Source organism: Camarhynchus parvulus, chromosome 11, assembly GCF_901933205.1.
Source record: "Camarhynchus parvulus chromosome 11, STF_HiC, whole genome shotgun sequence".
NCBI lineage: Eukaryota > Metazoa > Chordata > Aves > Passeriformes > Thraupidae > Camarhynchus > Camarhynchus parvulus.
The window spans coordinates 6,927,259-6,948,113 of NC_044581.1; the positions used below are offsets into that span (position 1 = coordinate 6,927,259).

A 20,855-nucleotide genomic window follows, 5' to 3' on the forward strand; every position below is an offset into this window, starting at 1 on the left:
AGGTTCCCGGGGAGCCCCGCGGCCCGGAAGCGGATGCGCGGCCCCGGAGCCGGCGGCGGGCAGATGGCGGAGTGCGGGGCGCAGCCCCCCGGGGGTGGCAGCGGGGCTGCGGGCGCGCCCAGCAGGCACGAGAAGAGCCTGGGGCTGCTGACCACCAAGTTCGTGTCGCTGCTGCAGGAGGCCAAGGACGGCGTGCTCGACCTCAAGCTGGTGCGGGGGCAGGCGGCGGGGGGCTCGGGCTCCGCCGGCCCGGGGGTGGGCTCGGAGGGAGCGGCCGCCGGCAGAGCGGGGCTCCGGCGGGACCGGGGCTCCGGCGGCTGGAGCGGGTTTGGAGGGGAAGAACGGGGACATGGCAGCGCCCGGTGCAGCATGTGGTTTAGATTGGATTACAGGAAACATTTCTACACGGTAAGAGCGGTGAGGCACTGGTGGAATGGGCTGCCCAGGGCAGCGGTGGAGTCACTGTCCCTGGTCAGAAGGTTTGTGGATATGGCGCTTAGGAACATGCTTCAGTGGTGGGGTTTAGTGGCTGGGATCGATGATCCTGGAGGGCTTTCCCAGCCGTTTCTAGGTGCGCGGAAAGCGGGGTTCCTGGGGCGCGGCAGAGCTGCCGGCCGTGCACAGAGGGCTCTGCATTGGCCGCCCTCCCAGCCCCTCCTGCTCCTCCTTCCCAGCCCTTCTCCTCACCCCATCGCGTTGTCCCGGGCACTCTTCTTTCCCCAGGACCTTGCTATACGCTACAGTGTTTGTGTGCTTCAGTTGCAGAACCGTCTGACCACCTTGTTCTCCTCTGTGTTCTTGCCCTGTACTTGGTGACTGGCACCAAAGCCTCAGACACCTACAGAAACACATACCTATAGAAACTGTCCGTGCAGCACTTAACCCTCCCGGCACACACCAGGAGGGGGAGTGTGGTCAGAGTCACCTGCCAGAGGTTGTCCCCCATGCCTTTAGGCAGTGGAGAAATGCTGTGTGAATGCATCTTGCTTCTGTATTTTTAAGATCTTCACCTAGAGGAAGTAACACAGTGCAATGTATAATGCTTAATCTCTGGCCTTTCCTGTAGGGGAAGTTCCTTTGCTGTGGTTTATATAATCATCTCTTATGTGGGCACGTGTGTGAGACAGACAAGTGCCAGAAAGCCCCAATAATGCAGGGCTGTAGGAGTTTCCTGGCTCCATGCCTGTGCCAAATTGTTTTCTCATTGGATTTGACAATATCTTTGTGCTTCAAATGTCCGTTAAGGGAATTGATATTGGTCAGTGTGATTTATGTAGTTGTGTGGTGTAGGGTGTCCAAAGTCCTGGTCCCTCACTGGTGAGTGACAGGGACATGGTTCCTGTGCTGACCTGCTCTGTCTGCACTGCCACTGCCATTGTTGGTCCTGGCTGTGCACACATTAACTCTTGCTGGTGCCAGGTTGCTGTGTGGTAGTGGAAACAGTGCCATTCCTCGAGTCCTGAAACCTCAGGGGAAAAGGGTCGTGTGAGCAAGGCAAGGAAGCCCCAGGCTTGCTCATGTTTATTCTCCACGTGGACTCATGTCATTGCAACAGAGGAGTCTCTTGAAAAGATATTGATTCTTTGTCAAGTGGCATCAGATCAGCTTTAGAAAAGACTTTGTGAATGTTGATTTCACTGAAGTGTTGCAGAGACAGCTGTCAGCATTCCCCTTCCAATCTCCATCTCTACCCCAAGGGAGCACTGAATTTTTAGGCTGCTGAAGTACTGTTTTCTAGCACTTCTTTGCTACTGGAGAATGGTGATTTTTGGATTCACTGAGAGCAGGAGTGCTGGAATTTGGTTTGTGTTTAGTGGGGAGGCTGTGGAGTAAGAAAAAAAGAATGAGTGACTTCTTCTCATGGTCATATGAGATCAAGAACATGGCTGTGTAACTTGAAACGCTGGAACAGGAGAGGTATGAAATGGGGAGCAAAGTACTTGGCCAGGAGTTAATCTGCCAGGCAAGAAGGAACTAAGCATGACTGAGAGTTTGGAATTAAGTGTCTTAACCTTTTTCAGGCTGCAGATACCTTGGCTGTGCGACAGAAGCGACGGATCTACGATATCACAAATGTCCTGGAAGGCATCGGGTTGATCGAGAAGAAGTCCAAGAACAGTATCCAGTGGAAGTGAGTGGCAGAGATGGTGTAAATCATTCACAGGTCCCTTCTAGTGCAGGTTTAAGTGACAGTGGGATTAAAATGCCCTGTGCAGAGGGAGGTTCCTCAGTGGTCCATGCTCTTGCCTCCCCCAGCTGGGCTGTGCTGATGGCAGAGTGAGGAAAGCTGAAGAACATATGGTGTCTCTCTTACAGCAAAGGTGTTATTTTGGTACAAACTAAATATTTGCACTGCCTTGATCTAGAAAAGATGCCTGTCATGGCACTGGAGGTGGGGAAGAGTCCTGCTGGACTGTGGGAAATAGAAAGATGTACCAAACATTGCTGTGCTTGGAGGTGGGGATTTAGAGTGGGTACAAACATGGCTTTCCAGGCAATCTGGCATTGATGTTTGACACAGGTGGGAATAAGAGGCTGGCAGAGAGGTTGGAGTTGGTCTGGGGGCCTCCAGAGGCTGATATATCTCACCCATTTTTGCTTTACCCAGGGGGGTGGGTCCTGGCTGCAACACACGTGAAATAGCTCACAAACTGATCGAGCTGAAGGCAGACATTGAGGACTTGGAGCAGCGGGAACAGGAGCTGGAGCAACAGAAGATGTGGGTTCAGCAGAGCATCAAAAATGTTACAGAAGACATGCAGAACAGTCGATATCCTTTGTGTGAACTGATGGCTCTGTCTCCATGTTCACTTGCTGGGCTGGGAAGCAGAGACCTGAGGGCTTGGTGGGTGCTGACCTGTTGCTGCTGGAGAAGCTGCACTAAAAGGGTCAAAAGGCAGCACCTTGGTTTGAAATTAGGGTAACTGTCCAGCCTGGAGACCTGATTTTCTCTGCATCTAGCTTCTCCTCTGGTTTTTGGAAGTAAAAAGCATAGTAATGTTTACCACAGTGAGGAAAGTGCTTCTTTCTGAGTCACAGGTGCCACTTTCTTGAGTGCAGAGCAGCTCTTGTGGCTTAACTATCTCAGGATGTCAGCTCTGGTGGGCATGGAGCTTGCAGACCTCACCTGCAGACCACTTCAGAGTGTGGCATGGAGAGCCTTCTGGGAATGGTGTTCCTTGTGCTCAGGAAGGAAACACCAGGTGCTTTGAGCTCTCTGTCTGTGCAGGAAGCTGCAGCCTTTCTCCTTAACGTTGGGAACATTAGCATATGTGACACATGAAGATATCTGCAAGTGCTTCACAGGTGAGGAAATGCTCATTTTCAATGAGGTGCTCCATTGCAAAGATGGGATGCTGCAGGCCTGTCAGTCTGTCCCAGCTGCTCTCCTTTCTCCAAGAAAGAGTGGGCAGCAGACTGTGGGCTGGCCAACAGCATCAAATGGAATGTAATGTCAGCTCTCATGCTGTCCTGGGTTTGTGTACCACTCAGTTGTAGCTTTCTTGTCTCCATTAGAGGGGACAGGCCATATCTTTTACTTGTGCTTAAAGGAATAGAGATGCTGCTCCTAAGGAAGTCTTCTTGCTGGGTTTCACAGTTGGGTGTATGTGTGTTATGTTAGAAGCCCTTAATTTTAAGGGCTTGGGTGGGCAGTGTTCTAATGACAGGAAACAAATTTTATTTCACAGTAGTAACCGTGGTGTAAGCAGGGAAATAGTATTAAAGGTGGTCCCTCAGCTACATCATTTCCCCTGCCAACAAGAATGCAGGAAGGAGACAGCAGAGGACAGAAGGAAATGCACCATTTGCTCTGCCCTCACTCCCTTCATTCCTTAAGTTGGTGGGGCTGTATCAGAAGTTCCTATGTTCTGTCTCTGGGCAAAAGTGAAGAAAACCCACAGCAGTCTTTGTTTCTTCTGCTGCCAATTCTAATGATAGATGTAAGACCAGATTAATGCCTGGTGGCCAGCAGGCAGTGGGACAGCCTCAGTACATAAAGTGCTTTTCCCAGCTGTAGTGGTGTGGAGTCACAGCTCCTTTCTGCTTCAGTGGGTGCCTGACCTCTCCTGACCTGGCAACCTGCTTCTGCTTGGCTGCTGCAGAGATTGAAGCTGTTTATCCTGGCTGCCTCCAGCCATGCATAATCTCACCTGTGTCTGCCTCTCCTCATCTCCTCCAAGCACTTTTCTCACCCTGCACTTCATCAGCTCCTCTGTTTGCTGTTGCTGCCTTTGTGCTTTCCTTGTTCACCAGGTTCCTGCCGGTGTAACGGCTGCATCACCACCCCTTGGCTTTCCTCTTTCTTCTGGTTGAAGCTGCACTTTTGGGGGCAGGGATTGTGTTTTCAGTTTGACAGTGCTGGGGGCCAGATCACTTGTAACAGTCTGGAAGAGTTTACTGGAGACCAGCAGACAGCTCCTTGCTTGGCTGGTTGAGTGTTTTGCATTTCATTGCACCTGGTTTTTGTGAACCACTTTGTGTTTGAGGTCAGACCTCACCAAAACATGCAGAGATTAGATCTTACTGAGGGTAAGTGTCAGTTCCCTCTAGAATGGAGGCTTTCATCCATGGTTTTCCATTGCCTGTCCAGTTTTCCTGTATGAATATGCCTTAAATGATTCTTTTTCCTCTCCTGGACACCTGAGCCTTACAGATGTTCTTTGGTTAAACCTCTTGTGTTCCTCAAACTGTGGTGCAGACTGAATTTCAGCTCTTGGTTTTTCTAATTGACTGCTACTGAACTTGCTTGCTCCAAGATTTCCACTCTTGGACTCTTTTCAAATAGAGATTCATTTAAAAAACAAAGAGAAGTAAGAATATGTCAGCTTCTAGTGACTGGGAAGCCTAATTTCTGCATCTGTTGCTGTGATGCATTTTGCACTTGCAGATTCAAAAAGGAAGTGGAAACCTACTGGGTGCTCTTTTGTACAAGTATTTGGGACATATTTATCAAAGGAGATACAAACCCAGCACCTGTCACTGAAACAGGTTTTACAGCTTGAGCTGGTGTCTTTGAGCTTTATTATGCATTTTAAATGTCTTCTACATTTTTCTTAAGTGTAGATTTGTTAAACAAGTCCCATCCAATTGTCAAATCTCATGTTGTTTTTAATCCCTTTACCTTTTGCTTATCTGACTTTTGATTGCCAGCCTGAAACTAAGGGATGTGCTTTTCTGCTGTCCACTCTTTCTCATCACTCTGGGGATCTTCTGTGTTAATTGCCACGTGAAGCTTAATCAGAATATTGGGGAATTGTGAATATTAACCACACTAAAGCTTAAACATTCAAAGTGAAAGCTGCAAGCTGCTTGATCTAAATATGTCAGATGTTCACAGCTCTGGTATTTCTTTGTTCATGTTTCTCTAAACCCAGATACAGGCTGGGAGCTGCTTGCCTGTGACTGTTGAGTTATTAGAGTGCAGGTCTTAAGGAGCTGCAGAACTTGCAAAGGAAGGATGCTGTAAGCCTGGCTTCCAGCCCCACATGTGCTGGGCTCTGTGGAGGGTCCAGTACAACTAAGGCAGCTCTGGCCAGTAGTAGAGACTGGGGAGTGTTGGTTTCAGGTGTTGGGACACCAACCTGAGGTTGGCAGCCTGGCTCTGAGCCTGGTTCCACCCCATCTCTCTGCTGGCAGTGCAGCTCTCTTGTTTCTAATTCACATCTAAAAGCTTGTGACAGCAGAATGAAGGATACTTCCCTTAGGATTCAGATGTTCTTAAGAGTGAATTTAAGCTAGTTCTTCCAAGGCATTAGGAACTGTATGATGTGCTTGGGGTGTAGATGTCTTCCTTCCATGGAGGATTGACATGAGAGGGGGGGCATTGAGGAGGGGTTCTTTATCTGTGCTTAATTAACATTACAACAGCTCATGCCCAGGAGCCCTGACTGCTTCTGTTTTCACAGGAGACACCCTCCTTGTGATTCGAGCCCCATCAGGCACACGTTTGGAGGTTCCTGTCCCTGAGGTGAGTGATAAATTCATGGGCAGAGTGCAGGGGCTCCGTGTGTGTACATGTATGTTTTCCCTGTGGAAAATTGATGTGCTATTTGAAAACGGTTTTTAAGGTAAATCTGTTTTGCTTTTGATTTTTTTCAGGGCCTAAATGGACAGAAGAAATACCAGATCCACCTGAAGAGCACAAGTGGTCCCATTGATGTTCTCCTAGTAAACAAAGATACTTGGAGCTCTCCTCCTGTTGTACTCCCTGTCCCTCCCCCTGAAGACCTCATTCAGTGCCAGGCAGCTGCACCCTCGAAACCACAAATCCCACCGCTCGCCCACTTCCAGGAGGCCTCCGTTCCCAGCAGCACCCAGCCCTCCACACCAACACCCACCAGCACTCAGGACCATGGGCCTCCCACACAGAAAAGTGCAGGCACAGGTGAGAGGGAGCTACAGGAAGCAGAAATGGGATGGTGGCTGGTAGAGCAGGGTACATTCCTTGGCCCCATTGGGGCTGGCACTGCTGGATGCGCAGCGTTGAGAGCTCCTGGCAAAGGCATTGCTGCATTTGCTGCTGCCCTTCCTTTGGCCTTGATTAGTGGGACTGGCTGTGCTCAGGGAGATCAGACACTTGGCTTCAGTAGGTAGTGCCAACCTGGAGGAGCACCTGTAGGTGTAGGAGCACCTGTAGTGCCAACCTGTAGGAGCACCTGTAGGGGAGAAGCTGGTCATGCAGGTTCATTGATCAGCAGGAAATATGTCAAAATATGGACCTGGAGGAAAGCAGGAAAGCTTCTCCCTGTGCAGCTGCCTAGCCAGCACTGCCAGTGAGGGCTGAGTGTGTGCTGCAGCTGCCTTTGGGCTGGTGGGAGATGACATTCCTGGGTGTGTCTGTGGTGTTCCCAGAGTGTGATGTCCCGGCGGCAGAGGCCAAGGGCAGCGGTGACTTCGAGGGGCAGCCGGCGGCGCTGGACACGCAGCTGCTGCAGTCCTCAGCCTCGCTGGACAGCAGCTCTGTCCTGCCCAGCACCTCTACCTCCTTTGAGCCCATCAAGCCCGAACCCACAGGAGGTGAGTATGCTGCTTGTTTTGTGTGTTGCTCCAAAATCCTGCTGCTGGGGGTGAGGGAAAGGCTGCTGGGCCTGGAGGAAGGAGCTGAACTCCATTCTGCCTTTGCTGTCAGCCAGAGTCTGCAAAGGATGAGTAGGCATTGCCCTGTGAGGCTGCCAGGAAACATGGTGACAAGGTGACTGTGTCTTGTCTAGTGTCCTGCTGCTTTCTGTGACATCAGTACTAGAAAATCTGCAAGGGACACCCTCATGACACACATCTCTGCTGTTACATGTGGGGTTATTCCCTTTCAATCCTTTCTGTAGAGTAAGGTCCTATTTTTGAGACTGCATGAAGTTACAGAATTTTCAGCCACCACTGAGAGCACCTTTGTAACTCGGGGAGTTTTCTGTATTAGGAGAGCTCTTGTCTCCCTTTTCCTCCTTTGCTCAGGAATACTTCATCTGTCTTTAGTGACCTTGTGTTCTTAGTGACCCTGCAGTATATATTTGGGGAGCTCCTTGATGTGCTTTAAAAAAGGTACCCTGGAGCTTTATGCTAGGAAATGGCAGGCTGGCCCAGGGAGAGAAAAGCATCTTCTAGGTAAGCCACACTGCTGGAATGTTTTGAAGCCCAACTTCCCTGCAGAAGCACTCAAGGTTAGTTTATCGTTAGAAGAAGAAATCTTACTCAAACACAGCTCACCCAGTGCTTTTTTCACTTCTGCTGATGGCCTGTCTCAGAGCAGCATGAGCTGTGGAGTCATCGTGGTTGTGGAATTAGGCCTTGGATGTGCATATATCTTATCACTGTGCCTCTCCAAAGGCATGTCCCCATCCTACACAAGGTAATCAGGGCAGTGTACTGGGTGAGGTTTACAGACACAGCTGCTGACTGTGATAACATGTTCATGTCCTAGGGCTCCTACAAATTTATTTTAAAGTAGTGGAGCTCAAGTGTTTTGTTGCTTGTCATTGCAGCAGAAATATCTGACATGGAATGTGGGAACAGAATTTCTGGATGACTTGGGTGTGTAAGGAGCACAATAGCTTTGTGGGTGATTCTGCTGTAAAGCATTTCAGACTCTTCATGTAATGATCCAAACCATCTGGTTTGTTGTATTTGCAGTACTGGAACTTCCCAAAGAGCTGTCAGAGATGTTTGATCCAATGAGAGGTACGTTCATTCCCTGACCACAGCTTTTTTCTGTGCCCATCTATTCACAGAAAAGGGACAATTTGTTTGATTCGCTCCCTTTTGGATTATTTTGTGGATGTGGTTTTGTAAGGTGCTTGTGGTCATTGGTGGCTGCTGGCCCTCTACTAAAGAGTAGGTAGGCACTTCTAAAACTACTGGTTTCTGTATGTATTTTTCTGTCTCCATGTTTCCAGCAACCTCTGTTAGATGTTGCCTGCAGTGCACCAGCAAGGGCTTTCCTGTCCCCATGCCGACGCTAATCCATGTTCAGCCTTTCCATGCTCCTCCTTCAGCTTGTCAGCAGTATGGAAAAGAAAAATCCCTGCTAAGTCTTGTTTCAGCTTTAGCTGCCTAAGGCTAATCCAAGCAAATAATCTGAGGAGATAGTGTTCTCTCTTCTCAGTGGTGGTGGTGAAGGAGCTGGTAATTTTGGAGCAGTAGGGGAGGGAGATGCTGTTGCTTGTATTTGGAGTTCTGACTCTGCTCAAGGAATATCTGTGGGTTGCTGCCTAATGGTGGGACAGACTCTGGGTTAAGGGCAGAAAATGTGAAAGAGTTTCGTGTGACGTAAACCTACACTGGGAAACTTTATCAGTACATTTATTTCTCTTCACTGCTGGCCAAATACTTTGTAGCCCTGCAGCCAGGCAGGGCCAAGTACACCCAAGCACTTCAAGGGGATGTACAACAGCTGTCCTTAGTTCCATGCTCTAGCAGATGCTTTTGTGAAGGTGCTACCTTTGGGTAAAAATCCCCACAGACCCAAACACAGACACATGTGAGTCTCCAATCTGTGTGCTCTTAGCCCTGGGCTCCACAGTCAGTCTGGAGAACATCCTTCCTCCTTGCCCAGCACCTCTGGGGCAGATAGTGGATGAAGTCTTGATGGTCTCTAAGTACATCTGAAGAGTAAGTTTGAGTTCACAGTGTGAGATATAAACTGCTGCAAAGCCCCAGCCATGTAGGAGATCTAACTTACCCAAAGTAACTACTGTGTCACTGTGTGGATGCTATTGTAAGGGAGGTGTTTACTGGCCATGGTAAAGTGTGTGGTTTTATGGAGTATTCTTCCCAGTTTGGAGGGGGAAGATAAAAAATCCAGGAGCAAAGGACGAAACAGAATCAACAGCTACAGAGGCCACACTCAGGACTGGAAGAGTGCAGCACAGCAGAGCTCAGAGGAATGGTCCTTGCAGCACACTTCATGCAGCCTCTCATCCCAGTAATGTTGCCCTGGCACTGGCAGCTGCTTTAAGGCTGTGCAGTCTAAGCCACAGGAGCTGGAGTTCTGTCATAGTGTTTTGTGCTGGAATTACTTTTACTACATGGTTTTATCTCTTTTAAGCACAAGCTTCCTTTCACTGCCTGCTGGACATGCTGTGCCTTAGCCAGAGAAGGGATAACAAGGGTGGGGAAAGTGGGGAACTACTCAGGAGCAGACCAGGAGAGCAGACTGTTTTGCAACCATGCTTGTCTCTTCCCCAGAATGTGTGAACTCTGAGCTGCTGGAAGAGCTGATGTCATCTGAAGGTAAGTCTCAGAGTCTCCTGTCATGGTGTGGCCTTCCTGGGAGAAAGACCATGCTGTGTGACTTCACCCACTGGTAACCTTGTGACTGTAGACTCGTCCTCATCTTTTCTGGGCTCTGGACACAGACTCAGTTCTCACTGTCCTGCCAGTCCCTGAGAGAGGTGTGAGACCCAGGAGTCTCTTCAGTTCTGTGAGGCTGACTGAAGCCACCTCAAAGACTGTTCCTGTGAGGTGGCTGTGCTGCTCAGTGCCATTGGCAGCTCTCAGCTGGGGTGGGAGTGCTGAGTTTTGTAACCAACCCTGGGCTTCTCTTTCCCCAGTGTTTGCTCCCTTGCTGCGCCTCTCCCCTCCACCTGGAGATCACGACTACATCTACAACCTGGATGAGAGTGAAGGTGTCTGTGACCTCTTTGATGTGCCTGTCCTGAACCTCTGACTTCTCAGTGCGGCTGTGAGCCCTGCAAACACGGACTGTTTTGTAACTCTTTGGAAAGTGTCTATTTTTGGATTCTTTTTGTGCTAGAGCTCAATGGCCGAGTCATTCAGAGATGCTCTCAAATGGACTCAGAACCAAGAGATGTGGACTTGCAGGCTGGGAGCCTCCCTGTAGTTTGCTTCTTCCTCTGGTGCACGTGCAAGATGCACGTGCAGCTTTCCCCCCGCATCTCTCCACTGGATCCTGGGCCTCACTTCAAAGGCTCTGTGTTTTGAGTGTTCCCAGTTCACTTGCAGAATTTGCCCACGTGCCTCTCTGAGCTTCCTCCAATCTGCATGCCTTGGTTTTTCCTGCACTCCCAGAGGCACTTTGCACCTCCTAGGTACCAGCTGCTACAAGGAGCCCCAATACCATGATCAGTTCACAAGCCCAGAGGTTGTTTGTTAGATTTCTTTGTGTTAGTGGTTCGGATTGGGGTAGTTTATTTCCAAAAGGCATCAAGAGGAAAAAAAAAAAGGCACCAAAGTGTCTATTTCTTCTATTTCTTTCAGTGACTTCAGACCAAGCTAGTATGTTTTACAAAAAGCACTTTTTTTTAGCCAGCTGTGCCTCCTAATGGGATTCAGGAGCTGAGTGCTCCTTGTAGGACCCAGGAGCACTGAGCCTTTCCCTGTTGGTGCATCAGCAGGAACGTTGGATCTGCTTTCACCAGCCTTCTGATGCACAGCCCCAGGGGCTCCAGCTCCTTGTCCAGCAGCTGTGCTGTTTCTACAGGGCTAAAGCAGAGGTGCTGGTATGGTTTTGTTTTTAATTTTTGGTTTTGCCTGACTGAAGAGATGTTTCAAAGGATAAGACTGCTTCAGCTGGTTCCTGTAAGGTACTCCAGGGACATCAGAGCCTGCTCATATTAGCAAATAGCTGGGTTTTTCCAATCATTGCACTTGAACTTGCAACTGTCTGAAAGGTGACCAAGCAGTTACAATTCAGTAGTATTTTGCTGTGACAGGTTATGTAGGTGTTGTCAAAATAGTGAGCTTTTTTAACCCCTTTTTCTCTCAGGATCAGGTTTTCTGTATATTTGAATTTGCTCCCTTAGTGCCCATACCCACACTCCCAGTTCCTGATCCTGTGGCAGGTCTTTACCTACTGCGATGCTTTCTCTGCATCATTTTTCCTCAACATTTTCTTCATTGCTTTGTAACGGAAGGTCTGCTGTTGGCTTCTTTAGGGTCATCAGCTGGTACCAGGCTGGGACCTTGTGCAGTTTAATTGGAGTAAAAATGTCCTTATGGAATTTGTATTGTATTTTGCAAGCCCCAACTTTGGGTTTTGGTCAGGTCCTGTGAGTGTCTTTAGTTTTGCACATCTTCCTGCCACCACAGGGGAAGCAGGTGTCCTGCCTTTCCTGCTCTGCAGACTGCTGAACAGAGAGCCAGGCCAGGCCATGGCTGGCTGCTGCAGATAGGGAGCTTCCAGCCGTCCACTTAAACAGCTGATGTTTAATTTCTCTGCGTAGCTGCTCACTGCCTGTGACCCACGCAACCAGCTGCAGCACCAGCACTAAGGGATGTAAAGTATCAAGAGCCTGCAGAGGTGAGAAGAACATGTGCTTGGGACCTGTGTCTCTGGAGTGGCTCCTCAGGCCCTCTCATTTTGCATGGGACTCCTCCACAAGGACTGTTCATTTCTGCAGTAACAAAGCACTGGCAGCCTCTTTGGGGAAAGCATGAACAACTCAGGAGGAGCAATGGGACGCGAGTTTGGCAGCTGCTGCTGGCAAGACAGCTGAGGTGTGAGAGCCCTCTGGGGGCTGAACTTCCAGCCTGCATGCTGCCTGTCCCTGAACCTTCCCCTCTCCACATGGAAGCTGACCAGAATCCCTTGGTCCTGCCTGTTCACAAGGCTCCGTGGCTTTGGTGTAGCTCGAGCTCTTCATGTACTGCCTGGCCCTTGCCCTCCTTCCCAGTGTTCATGTCCACCACCAGTTAGACGACCTCCCGAAAAGGATACCTAGAGAAAAATCTACAGTTGCAAATGAACTTTTGATTCATATATAAAGATTATTTTTATACTTTTTTTTTTTTTGCAAGGGAAGAAAATTGCCTGTCATATTTGTACAGAGTGTTCTCTGACGTGAATAAACAAAAACTTTCCAGAGTTTCTCACCTTGCCCCAGCCTGTGCCTCCTCTCTGCCCTCGCCCAGGGGATGGGGTTCCTTTCCCGGCAGGAGGCCCTGTCCTGCTGCCGGAGGTGGGTCCTGGCACACCCGCGTCAGCTCAGGTGAGGGGGCCGGGCCTGCCCGGGGCTGGGGTGGCGGCGCAAGGCCTCGGTGCGGCGGCCGGGCCCTTCGTGAGGGGAGGCGGCGGCGGCGGCAACAACCCGGAACTGCCGGCGGTGCGGAGCCGCCGCGGGAGCCATGCCGCCGCCCAAGGACGTGGTGAAGATCGCCATCCAGATGGTGGGAGCCATCCCGCAACTCATCGAGCTCCAGCAGGTACTGCCCGTGACCCCAGCACCCCTCCCCGCGTCCCCCGCCCCGGCTCACGGCCAGCCTCCCTCTCGCAGACCAAGCCGCTCGCCTCAGTGCTCAAGGACGTCTGTGATGCGTGAGTACCGCACTCGCTGCCCGCGAGTGGTGACAGCCCGTGACCGGGCTGCGGTGACCCGGTGGCTGCCGGCACCAGCCGAGCGGGGCTGTGACCGGCCGCCCCTGGCCGCAGGTGGAGCCTGCCCAACGCCGAGCGCTACGCCCTGCAGTACGCGGACGGGCGGCAGACCTACATCACCGAGTCGGTGAGACACCCCCCGGCCCCCGGCCCCGCCGCTGCAGCGCCCACCGGCTCACCGGCTCCTTCTCTCCTTACAGAACCGCAGGGACATTAAGAACGGGAGCATTTTACGGCTGACCACTTCCCCGGTACATCCCTCTGCCCCCCTGTCTCCTCTGCTGTGTGCTCCATGCCCCTGCAGTGGGGTGCTCCGAGCCCTCTGCCTCTGACTGCCTCTGTGACTTGAGCTCATGATGGCTCTTCTCTGTGCCTCAGACCCAGCAGAAATAACACAGGCAGGAGACATGTCTCAGCCTTCATTTTCCCTTGGCAGAGCTTGGGGGAGTTTGAAGAGAAATTAAATCATCTTGAAATGCTTCAGAAGTGGGGTTTACTACCAGTGGGGCCAACTCATCAAGTGTTCTTGGTGTCATGCCAGTTTGACCTCCATCCTCAGCTCCACCTGGTCTCTGCTCTGGTGGCTCTGTTTCTCTCTCCAGCTCCTTACTGGGGCTGCTCTAGCCTGAGGCTCCTTCCAAAACTTGCACTTCAGCTCTTACAGCCACCTTCAAGCTTCTCACTCTTTCAATGAGCCCCTTTGGGTTGATTCTTTCCTTCCTGGTAGGACCAAGAAGCAGAGCAGTTGTATATCGGGATCCAGAGCAAGAATGTGGATGTGAAGACTGACTCACTGAAGAAGCTTGCAAGCCTCTCCCAGGATGTTACCTTTGCTCAAGAGTTCATCAGCAGGAATGGCTTGAAGCAAATCTACTCTATTGTAGAAGAAGGGAATGAGTTAGTATCAGGACAGGACTTTACTTGCAGTCCTTGACTTTTCTTCTCCCCTGCTAATGCTGCATGAGCTCCAAGCTGGGTGTTGGAGTGGACTCTGTGTTCCTGACTTGTTGATGCCTGTACTGTGGCTGTGTCCCTGCATGCTGGCAGCCAGGGGAAGGTCCCCACAGATATGCAGTCCTGACTCCTTGTGAATGTGCCCAGACTTGAACCTTCCATCCCTTCTCTGGCTGGGTTATCTGTAGCCTCATGGGGTTTACTACCAGGAAACCTCTTGTGATCATCTTGGCCTCCAGTGCTGTTCCTCATTCCTGCCACCCTGAATGATCCCTCTGCCCTGAGGTTATAGCTTCAAGAGCTCTGCAGGGAGCTTGAGAAAACCCTGGTTGCCAAATACCACTGCCTGTGTGACTCTTCCAGGATGTGATGGTGCAGCTGCTCTGAGCTCCTGTCACACAGAGAATGTGGAACCAGGCAATGCAGCACACGTTTCTTAGAAGTAGAGGGAGGGATATGGGGTGGGTCAGCTTTCCTGAGGGCTTGTCTGCAGTGATCTTTGTACCATGGTGATGCAGTTTCCAACTACTGAACTTGTCCTGCCTTGACTTCCTGGGCAAGTCAACTTCCTGGGATGACTAAGTGAAGTCTGTTTTCTTACCCAACAGTGTCTTTCCTTTCTCCTGCTCACTGCTCTCTTCCCTAGCTGTTTCTAACATGCCTACCAATATTCAACTGCAGAGACACCACCATAGGATGCAGCAGGGTATCTGGTGCCATCCTCACTGTATTTGTTCATTTGTCCCTCCAGTACAGGGGAGATGCTGGCTCATACCCTCAAAGCCTTCACAGAGCTGATGGAGCATGATTTTGTTTCCTGGGAAAATCTTAGTACAGTCTTCATCAAGAAAGTAAGAGTTTTCTACAATGTCCACAGTTTGTGCCTGTGGCATCCCTTGTTATCCTTGTGCTCCAGGCTCAGCCTGCCATTGACAGATGGTTTTGTGTCTCATAGATAGTGAGTTATGTCAACATGAATGCAGTGGATGCATCTATCCAGCAGCTCTCCTTGTCTATCTTGGAGAATATGGTGCCTACCAGTCGCCTCCTCTACGAGGTGGTCAAAAAAGAAGTGACATTGGACCGACTTCTCACCCACCTGCAGGTGTAAGTGGAGAGGCTGGAGGACCATTTGTCCCCTCCTCAGAGCTGGTGACTCTCACATCCTCCTGCTCTTCCTCCCACAGGACAAATGCCCAGCTGCAGCTGAAGGCCATGGCTCTGCTCATTGCGCTGCTGCTGAGCGCCACCAACGCCGAGCGGCGGGTGAGGGCCACCATGGCAGGGTGGTGGCATTGCAGAGTCAGGCACCACAGTGCCCCTGTCAGCGGGGTGCTCTGCTGAGAGCCCTCAGCTGTCAGGACTTTTTGTCTCAAATGACAGAAATGTCACAGTTGGTGGTGTCACAGTGGTTGTAATGACCCAGCCCCTGGCACATCTGAGCTCTCAGGGTGGGCCCCCCCTGTGATGGGACCTTGAGCAGCTGGCTCCTCTGCTGTGGGGTTTGTGCTCTTTGGGATGGCAGGGCTGCAAGAAGTGCCCAGAGATGTTTAAAGTCTATGTCCTAATTCTGCTTCCTCCTTTTTTTGGGGGGAAGTGGTGGTGTGCTGAGCTGGGGAATGTCTCACAGTCTTTTTTTTCCCTAGGACATGATGGACTACCTGAGGGAGAAGAACATCAGGCAGTTTATCCACAAGGTGAGGAGCTGGGGTTATGCAAGGGTCTGCTTTGTGCTTCATTCTCTGTCCTTTCTCCCCAGGCCCTGTTCCCCTGAGCCCCAACCTTTGGTGACTGTGCTTGGCTGAGTTGCTTGTCTGCCCCATACCCCTTCCTTGAGAATGCCTATGGGTGCTGCTCTGCTGGCACCCACGTGCCCAGGGTTGCACCCCCATCTGCCTGCAGTTCAGTGCACACAGATTTTGCCCAACCCCAAGATGAGTTTCCCACTTCCCAACACCCCTTTGAGCAGCAGGATTTGGCTGTTGGGTCCTGTGCTTGGACTGGAAGCAGCAGCATGGGGGAACCTTCTGTCTCATGATCTCCTGCAGAACATTATCCACAGCTCTGAGCCGCTGGGGGATGAGATGGCCCATTATCTTTACGTGCTGCAGTCTGTCAGCCTCAACTTGTGCGAGCATCGCATGAAAATGTCCATGGATCCCTACTCACAGGTCTGGGAGTACTCCCCTTGCAAGTCTGGTCTCTTCCACCTGTGGAAGTAGCTCACATTTGGGTGAACCCAACACATTTGGGTTTGCCCTGGGAGAACCTGCTCCTGTGGGGCTCACTGGCATCCCCTCCTCTCCTCTGTCCCTCCAGGAGCAGCGGGATCTCCTCCAGTCCCTGCGCCAAACTGCTTTTGAGTCAGAGAGCGAGGCGCCTGCTGGCACCTTCAGCACCGAGCGCCGGCGATCCCTGTGCGCCAAGGAATTCCGCAAGCTGGGCTTCTTGGTGTGTTCCCCCTGCATCCCCCTGAGCCCCACGCTGGCTCCACCACATGGCCTTGGTGTCACCTTCTGATGGCTCCCTTAAGCCAGGTGTCCCTGTTGGTGCTGAGGGACCACCATGCAGTACCTCCCTTCTGCTCCCTCGGCACTCCTGAACAGCAAGTGCTGTGGAGTGCTGGGACTCAAAGGCAAACCCCATGGCTGTGTTGGGAAGACACTGTGCTTGAAGAACAAAGCAGCAGCTGCTAAATTGCATCCTTTGTGTCGTCCTAGAACAACAGCAACCCAGCAGAGGATCTCCGCCGTGCCCCACCAGGACTCCTTGCTCTGGACAACATGGTGTATTTCTCCAGGAACACCCCGAATGCCTACAGCAGGGTAGGTGCTGTGGTCTCCCAGGGAAGTCCCTGGTGGAGAAGTTCTGGTGGATCTCCACCTTCTTTTCCTTTCCTTGTGATCTGTCCTTGGCCACACCCAGGCAAGTGTCCTTGCTCTGTTTCAGATGGAGATGAGTCCTTCCTGTGGGTGGGAGAAGCCATTTGAAGCCAGTGCCTCTGAAGGGTCCCCATAATTTTTAAGGGTTTGCTCACAGCTTGGTTTCCAGGCCTTGAGCAAACTGGGGCAGTTTGGGCAAAACCAGCAGGGCATGAGCCATGCTCCAACCTGCAGTGCCTGTGACCAGCTCCCACACTGCCACAAGGGAAGGAGGAGGCTGGGGCTGGATTTTGGGAAGAGTGGGTCACTTGTGTCAGAGATGGCTTCACCTGTTGGGGGGACAGCTTGACTAGGAATGCAGGAGGAGCATGGCAAGTCTGACACTCACTGTTGGGGCAGCCCTCCAAATCCATGTAACGTGAGGTTATGTCCCTCTTCTCCAGTTCATCCTCGAGAACAGCAGCCGGGAAGACAAACACGAATGTCCCTTTGCTCGAAGCAGCATCCAGCTCACCCTGATCCTCTGTGAGATCCTGCACATTGGAGAGCCATGTACGTGTGCTCAAGCTTGTCCTTCTCCCTGCCCTGCTGCTTGGGGAACAAGCTGCCAGGGCAGGGCACTGCATCCATGTGGCCACAGGCTCTGGCATGGCTGACAGCATGGGAAGGGGATGTAGGGCCGGGAAATACCCAGGTTTCCCTGGACACTGAAATGCCCTGGAAAAACTGGGAAGTCTGGTTTCATCTGTCCTTCTCACCACAGGCTCGGAGACGGCTCAGGCCTTTTACCCTATGTTCTTCGGGCAGGATCATTTCTTTGAAGAGCTGTTCTGCATCTGCATCCAACTGGTGAACAAGACCTGGAAGGAGATGAGAGCAACCCAGGAGGACTTTGACAAGGTGAGGGGGGGATGCTTTTTCCCCGGATGGGAGTACAGATTTAGGGATTTGGGGAGTGTTGCCAAACTGGAGTTGACGTCCCGGGCCTGGCAGGTGATGCAGGTGGTGCGGGAGCAGATCACCAGGACCCTGTCCCTCAAGCCCACGTCCCTGGAGCTGTTCAAGACCAGAGTGAACTCACTGAACTACAGTGAGATCTTGAAGCTGCGGCAGACGGAGCGGCTGCACCAGGAGGAGACGCTGGCTGTGCCTGTGCTGTGAGTGGGCTGTGGGCAGGGAGTGGGGCTGTGATGGGGGCCTGGGGCAGGGACAATGCTATGGGGCTGGGAGGTCAGTGAGTGCCTGCTGAAATGGCTGTGCTCCTCTTGTGCTGGCTCTCACCCCAGGGAGCTGCGGGAGAAGCTGAAGCCGGAGCTGCTGGAGCTGATCCGACAGCAGCGCCTGCTGCACCTCTGCGAGGGAACCCTCTTCCGCAAGATCAGCAGCCGCCGCAGGCAGGGTGGGTGCAGAACCCTGCTCCAGGGCGGGGGGCCTGGCGGGGGGGACAGAGGCTTATTCCCATGTCCCCTACCACTGGGGAAGTCCCAGTTAATCTGTGGGACTAGAATGCCCAACTCCCTGGACAGCTGGTATGAGCTGTCCCATGGGCTGGGAGAAATGGGGAGTGCTGATAAGGGGGGGCAGGTCCATGCCCCTTGGGAAGGGCATCTCTGCAAGGGGAGGCTGAGAATTTCTCATGGCTCTTCTGCTGCAGACAAGCTGTGGTACTGCCGCCTGTCCCCCAACCACAAGGTGCTGCACTATGGGGATGTGGAGGAGGGGGTGCAGTCTCCCCCCATCGAGAGCCTGACAGAGAAAAGTAGGTGATGGAGAGAAAGAGAGGGTGGGAAGGAGGGAGGGGAGCCCTCTGATTACTTCTAGGTTAAGACTGCCTTAAGGTGGGAATTGCCCCTCTGCTTGGCTGCTGCATGGCTGTCCCAGTGTCTGCTGGTATTGTGGGACTGGGAGCTGTGGGAGTTCAGGCTGGGGCAGACTGGCTTCCCAAAGGGTGCTGCAGAGGCGCTTGAGCTCCCCACCCCAAACTGTGGATGGCTGTGAGTCCCCACATTTGGGTTGTACTGGGCTCTGCACATGGGGGACCTGAAGGAGTGGGAGAGGGATGGGAAGAGGAAGAAGGAACTCACAGCTCCTCCACTTGCTGCAGTTCCTGTGGCAGACATGAAGATGCTGCTGGTGGGGAAGGAGTGTCCACACACAAAGGAGAAGAGCTCTGGGAAGCAGAACAAGGTCAGCACCTCACACCCACCCAATCCTGTCCAGCTGGGAATGGGTTTTGGGAGTGGGTGGATGGTGGCAGGTTGTGTGGTTTCATGGACAGAGACCTCTCCTGGAGTGCAGAGGAGGAGGGTGGGTCCAGCTCCTGCTCTGAACCCCACCAGGGCTGGGAGGAGTCCAGCTGAGAAGCCAGCTAGCCCCTGTGCTGTCCCTGCAGGATGTCCTGGAGCTGGCCTTCTCTATTGTGCACGATGTGGAGGAATACTGCCTCAACTTCATTGCCCCCACCCGGTACGAGGTGAGCTCCAGGGGCCCGCTGGGGTGGCACACAAGATGTCTCTGCCAGGGCACAGCAGTCAGGGGAGTGAGCTCTGTGTGTCCCTGGGGGGTGGAAGCCACAGCAGGGGAGAGATGGGCTCTCTGGCTGCCCAGGGCTGGTGCCAGAGATGCCCATGCTCTTCTTCCCCAGTTCTGCCTCTGGACAGATGGGCTGAATGTGCTTCTGGGCAAGGAGATGACAAGTGAGCGGACACAGACAGATCTCGATGTCCTGCTGTCCATGGAGCTCAAGCTGCGGCTTCTGGACCTGGAGAACATCAGCATTCCTGACAACCCCCCTCCCATCCCAAAGCCTCCCAGTAACTTAAACTTCTGCTATGACTTTAGCCATGCAGAGCAGTGAGTTCCTCCCAGTGCCTGTCCCCACCCTCGATGCCCCTCAAAATAAAGGCCCTCCATCCTGGCTCTGTCCCTCATCTCTGGCCGAAAACCGACGTAAAGCGCGACTGTCGTAAAAGCGACCGTAAAGCGCGACTATTGTAAAAGTGTTGTAAAAGGTGTCGTAAAGCGCGACTGTCGTAATATCAGCCGTAAAGTGCGACTGTCGTAAAAGGTGCCGTAAAACGCGACTGTAGTAAAACCGGCTGTAAGGCGCTACTGTCGTAAAAGCGGCCGTAAAGCGCGACTGTCGTAAAACTGGCCGTAAGGTGCGACTGCAGTAAAACTGTCGTAAAAGGTGCCGTAAAGCGCGAGTGTCCTAAAAGGCGTCATAAAGCGCGACTGTTGTAAAACCGGCCGTAAAGCACGACTGTCGTAAAACTGTCGTAAAAGGTGCCATGAAGCGCGACTGTCGTGAAATCGGCTGTAAAGCGCGACTGTCGTAAAAGGCGTCGTAAAGCACGACTGTCGTAAAACTGTCATGAAAGGTGCCGTAAAGCGCGACTGTCGTGAAACCGGCCGTAAAACGCGACTGTCGTAAAAGGCGTCGTAAAGCGCGACTGTCGTAAAAGGCGCCGTAAAGCACGACTGTCGTAAAAGGCGTCGTAAAACGCGACTGTCGTAAAAGGCGTCGTAAAGCGCGACTGTCGTAAAAGGCGCCGTAAAGCGCGACTGTCGTAAAAGGCGTCGTAAAGCGCGACTGTCGTAAAAGGCGTCGTAAAGCGCGACTGTCGTAAAACTGTCCGTAAATGCGACTGTCGTAAAAGGCGTTGTAAAGCGCGACTGTCGTAAAATAGGTCGTAAAGCGCGACTGTCCTAAAATGTGGTGGTGTGGGGATCAGTCCCTGGTGTGCCCACTCTGCCAATTGCAGTGCCTTCCCCTCCTGGCGCAGGTACTTGCACACTTCAGCCACACTGCTGCACGACTGCACCACAAGCTGCCTCCTCCCCGGCCCCACAGCCCCACCCCAGTGCCCTGCAGCTCCTCCCACGGGTGTTGTGCTAACAGCCACAGGTCAGTGGGGATCCAGCTGTGCCTCTGTGTCCTGTGTATTGGGACAGTAAACACTGGTGGAGGACTCGGAGCCGTGTCCTTTCCAAAGGTTTGGGAAGGGCTCAGGCTGACTGAGGGTCAGAAGGGGCCAGAGTGGGTAAGGCTGGGATGGCAGCACCGTGGAAGCTGTGTGTGAAGGAGCTGGGAGGATGGCTGGCAAATTTTGTTCCTGGTGTTGAGGTGCAGGCTTAGAGTCAAGCTCCCTACAGCTAAAGCTATTTCCAGCCCAGGATGGCTGGGAGCACTG

The 20,855-nt window shown here is 52.3% G+C and overlaps 2 protein-coding genes across 4 annotated transcripts; both read left to right on the forward strand.

Annotated features, from left to right (window-relative positions):
• The first annotated feature begins 19 nt into the window (after positions 1-19).
• On the forward strand, positions 20-12,315 carry E2F4 (E2F transcription factor 4). Of its 2 annotated transcripts, XM_030956318.1 has the most exons (10): positions 20-210; positions 2,022-2,131; positions 2,609-2,770; positions 3,263-3,306; positions 5,907-5,968; positions 6,100-6,385; positions 6,853-7,017; positions 8,125-8,172; positions 9,679-9,723; positions 10,044-12,315. In XM_030956318.1, exons 1-10 carry the CDS (start codon positions 34-36, stop codon positions 10,157-10,159), a joined length of 1,215 nt encoding a protein of 404 aa, XP_030812178.1. In that variant the 5' UTR covers positions 20-33; the 3' UTR covers positions 10,160-12,315. The 2 variants fall into 2 exon arrangements, with proteins under 2 accessions (XP_030812178.1, XP_030812179.1); XM_030956319.1 differs by lacking the exon at positions 6,853-7,017.
• A 182-nt stretch (positions 12,316-12,497) lies between these two features.
• On the forward strand, positions 12,498-19,565 carry ELMO3 (engulfment and cell motility 3). 2 transcript variants are annotated; one of them, XM_030955928.1, is made up of 20 exons: positions 12,498-12,654; positions 12,726-12,766; positions 12,881-12,953; positions 13,027-13,077; positions 13,554-13,723; positions 14,532-14,631; positions 14,736-14,887; positions 14,968-15,046; positions 15,427-15,477; positions 15,829-15,951; positions 16,100-16,231; positions 16,501-16,605; positions 17,106-17,214; positions 17,426-17,562; positions 17,656-17,819; positions 17,949-18,061; positions 18,317-18,421; positions 18,767-18,849; positions 19,055-19,135; positions 19,307-19,565. In XM_030955928.1, the coding sequence occupies exons 1-20, from the start codon at positions 12,577-12,579 to the stop codon at positions 19,517-19,519; spliced, it is 2,160 nt and encodes a 719-aa protein (XP_030811788.1). In that variant the 5' UTR covers positions 12,498-12,576; the 3' UTR covers positions 19,520-19,565. The 2 variants fall into 2 exon arrangements, with proteins under 2 accessions (XP_030811788.1, XP_030811787.1); XM_030955927.1 differs by lacking the exons at positions 12,498-12,654; positions 12,726-12,766; positions 12,881-12,953; ... (7 more) ...; positions 16,100-16,231; positions 16,501-16,605 and having other exon boundaries at positions 17,139-17,214; positions 17,470-17,562.
• Positions 19,566-20,855: the final 1,290 nt, after the last annotated feature.

Coding starts and splice junctions, on each gene's coding strand:
- E2F4 (XM_030956318.1), top strand. CDS start 34: ATGCGCGGCCCCGGAGCCGGCGGCGGGCAGATGGCGGAGTGCGGGGCG. Junction 211..2,021: donor GCGTGCTCGACCTCAAGCTG/GTGCGGGGGCAG, acceptor AACCTTTTTCAG/GCTGCAGATACCTTGGCTGT. Junction 5,969..6,099: donor TGGAGGTTCCTGTCCCTGAG/GTGAGTGATAAA, acceptor GATTTTTTTCAG/GGCCTAAATGGACAGAAGAA.
- ELMO3 (XM_030955928.1), top strand. CDS start 12,577: ATGCCGCCGCCCAAGGACGTGGTGAAGATCGCCATCCAGATGGTGGGA. Junction 15,952..16,099: donor CCATGGATCCCTACTCACAG/GTCTGGGAGTAC, acceptor CTGTCCCTCCAG/GAGCAGCGGGATCTCCTCCA. Junction 18,850..19,054: donor GCTCTGGGAAGCAGAACAAG/GTCAGCACCTCA, acceptor CTGTCCCTGCAG/GATGTCCTGGAGCTGGCCTT.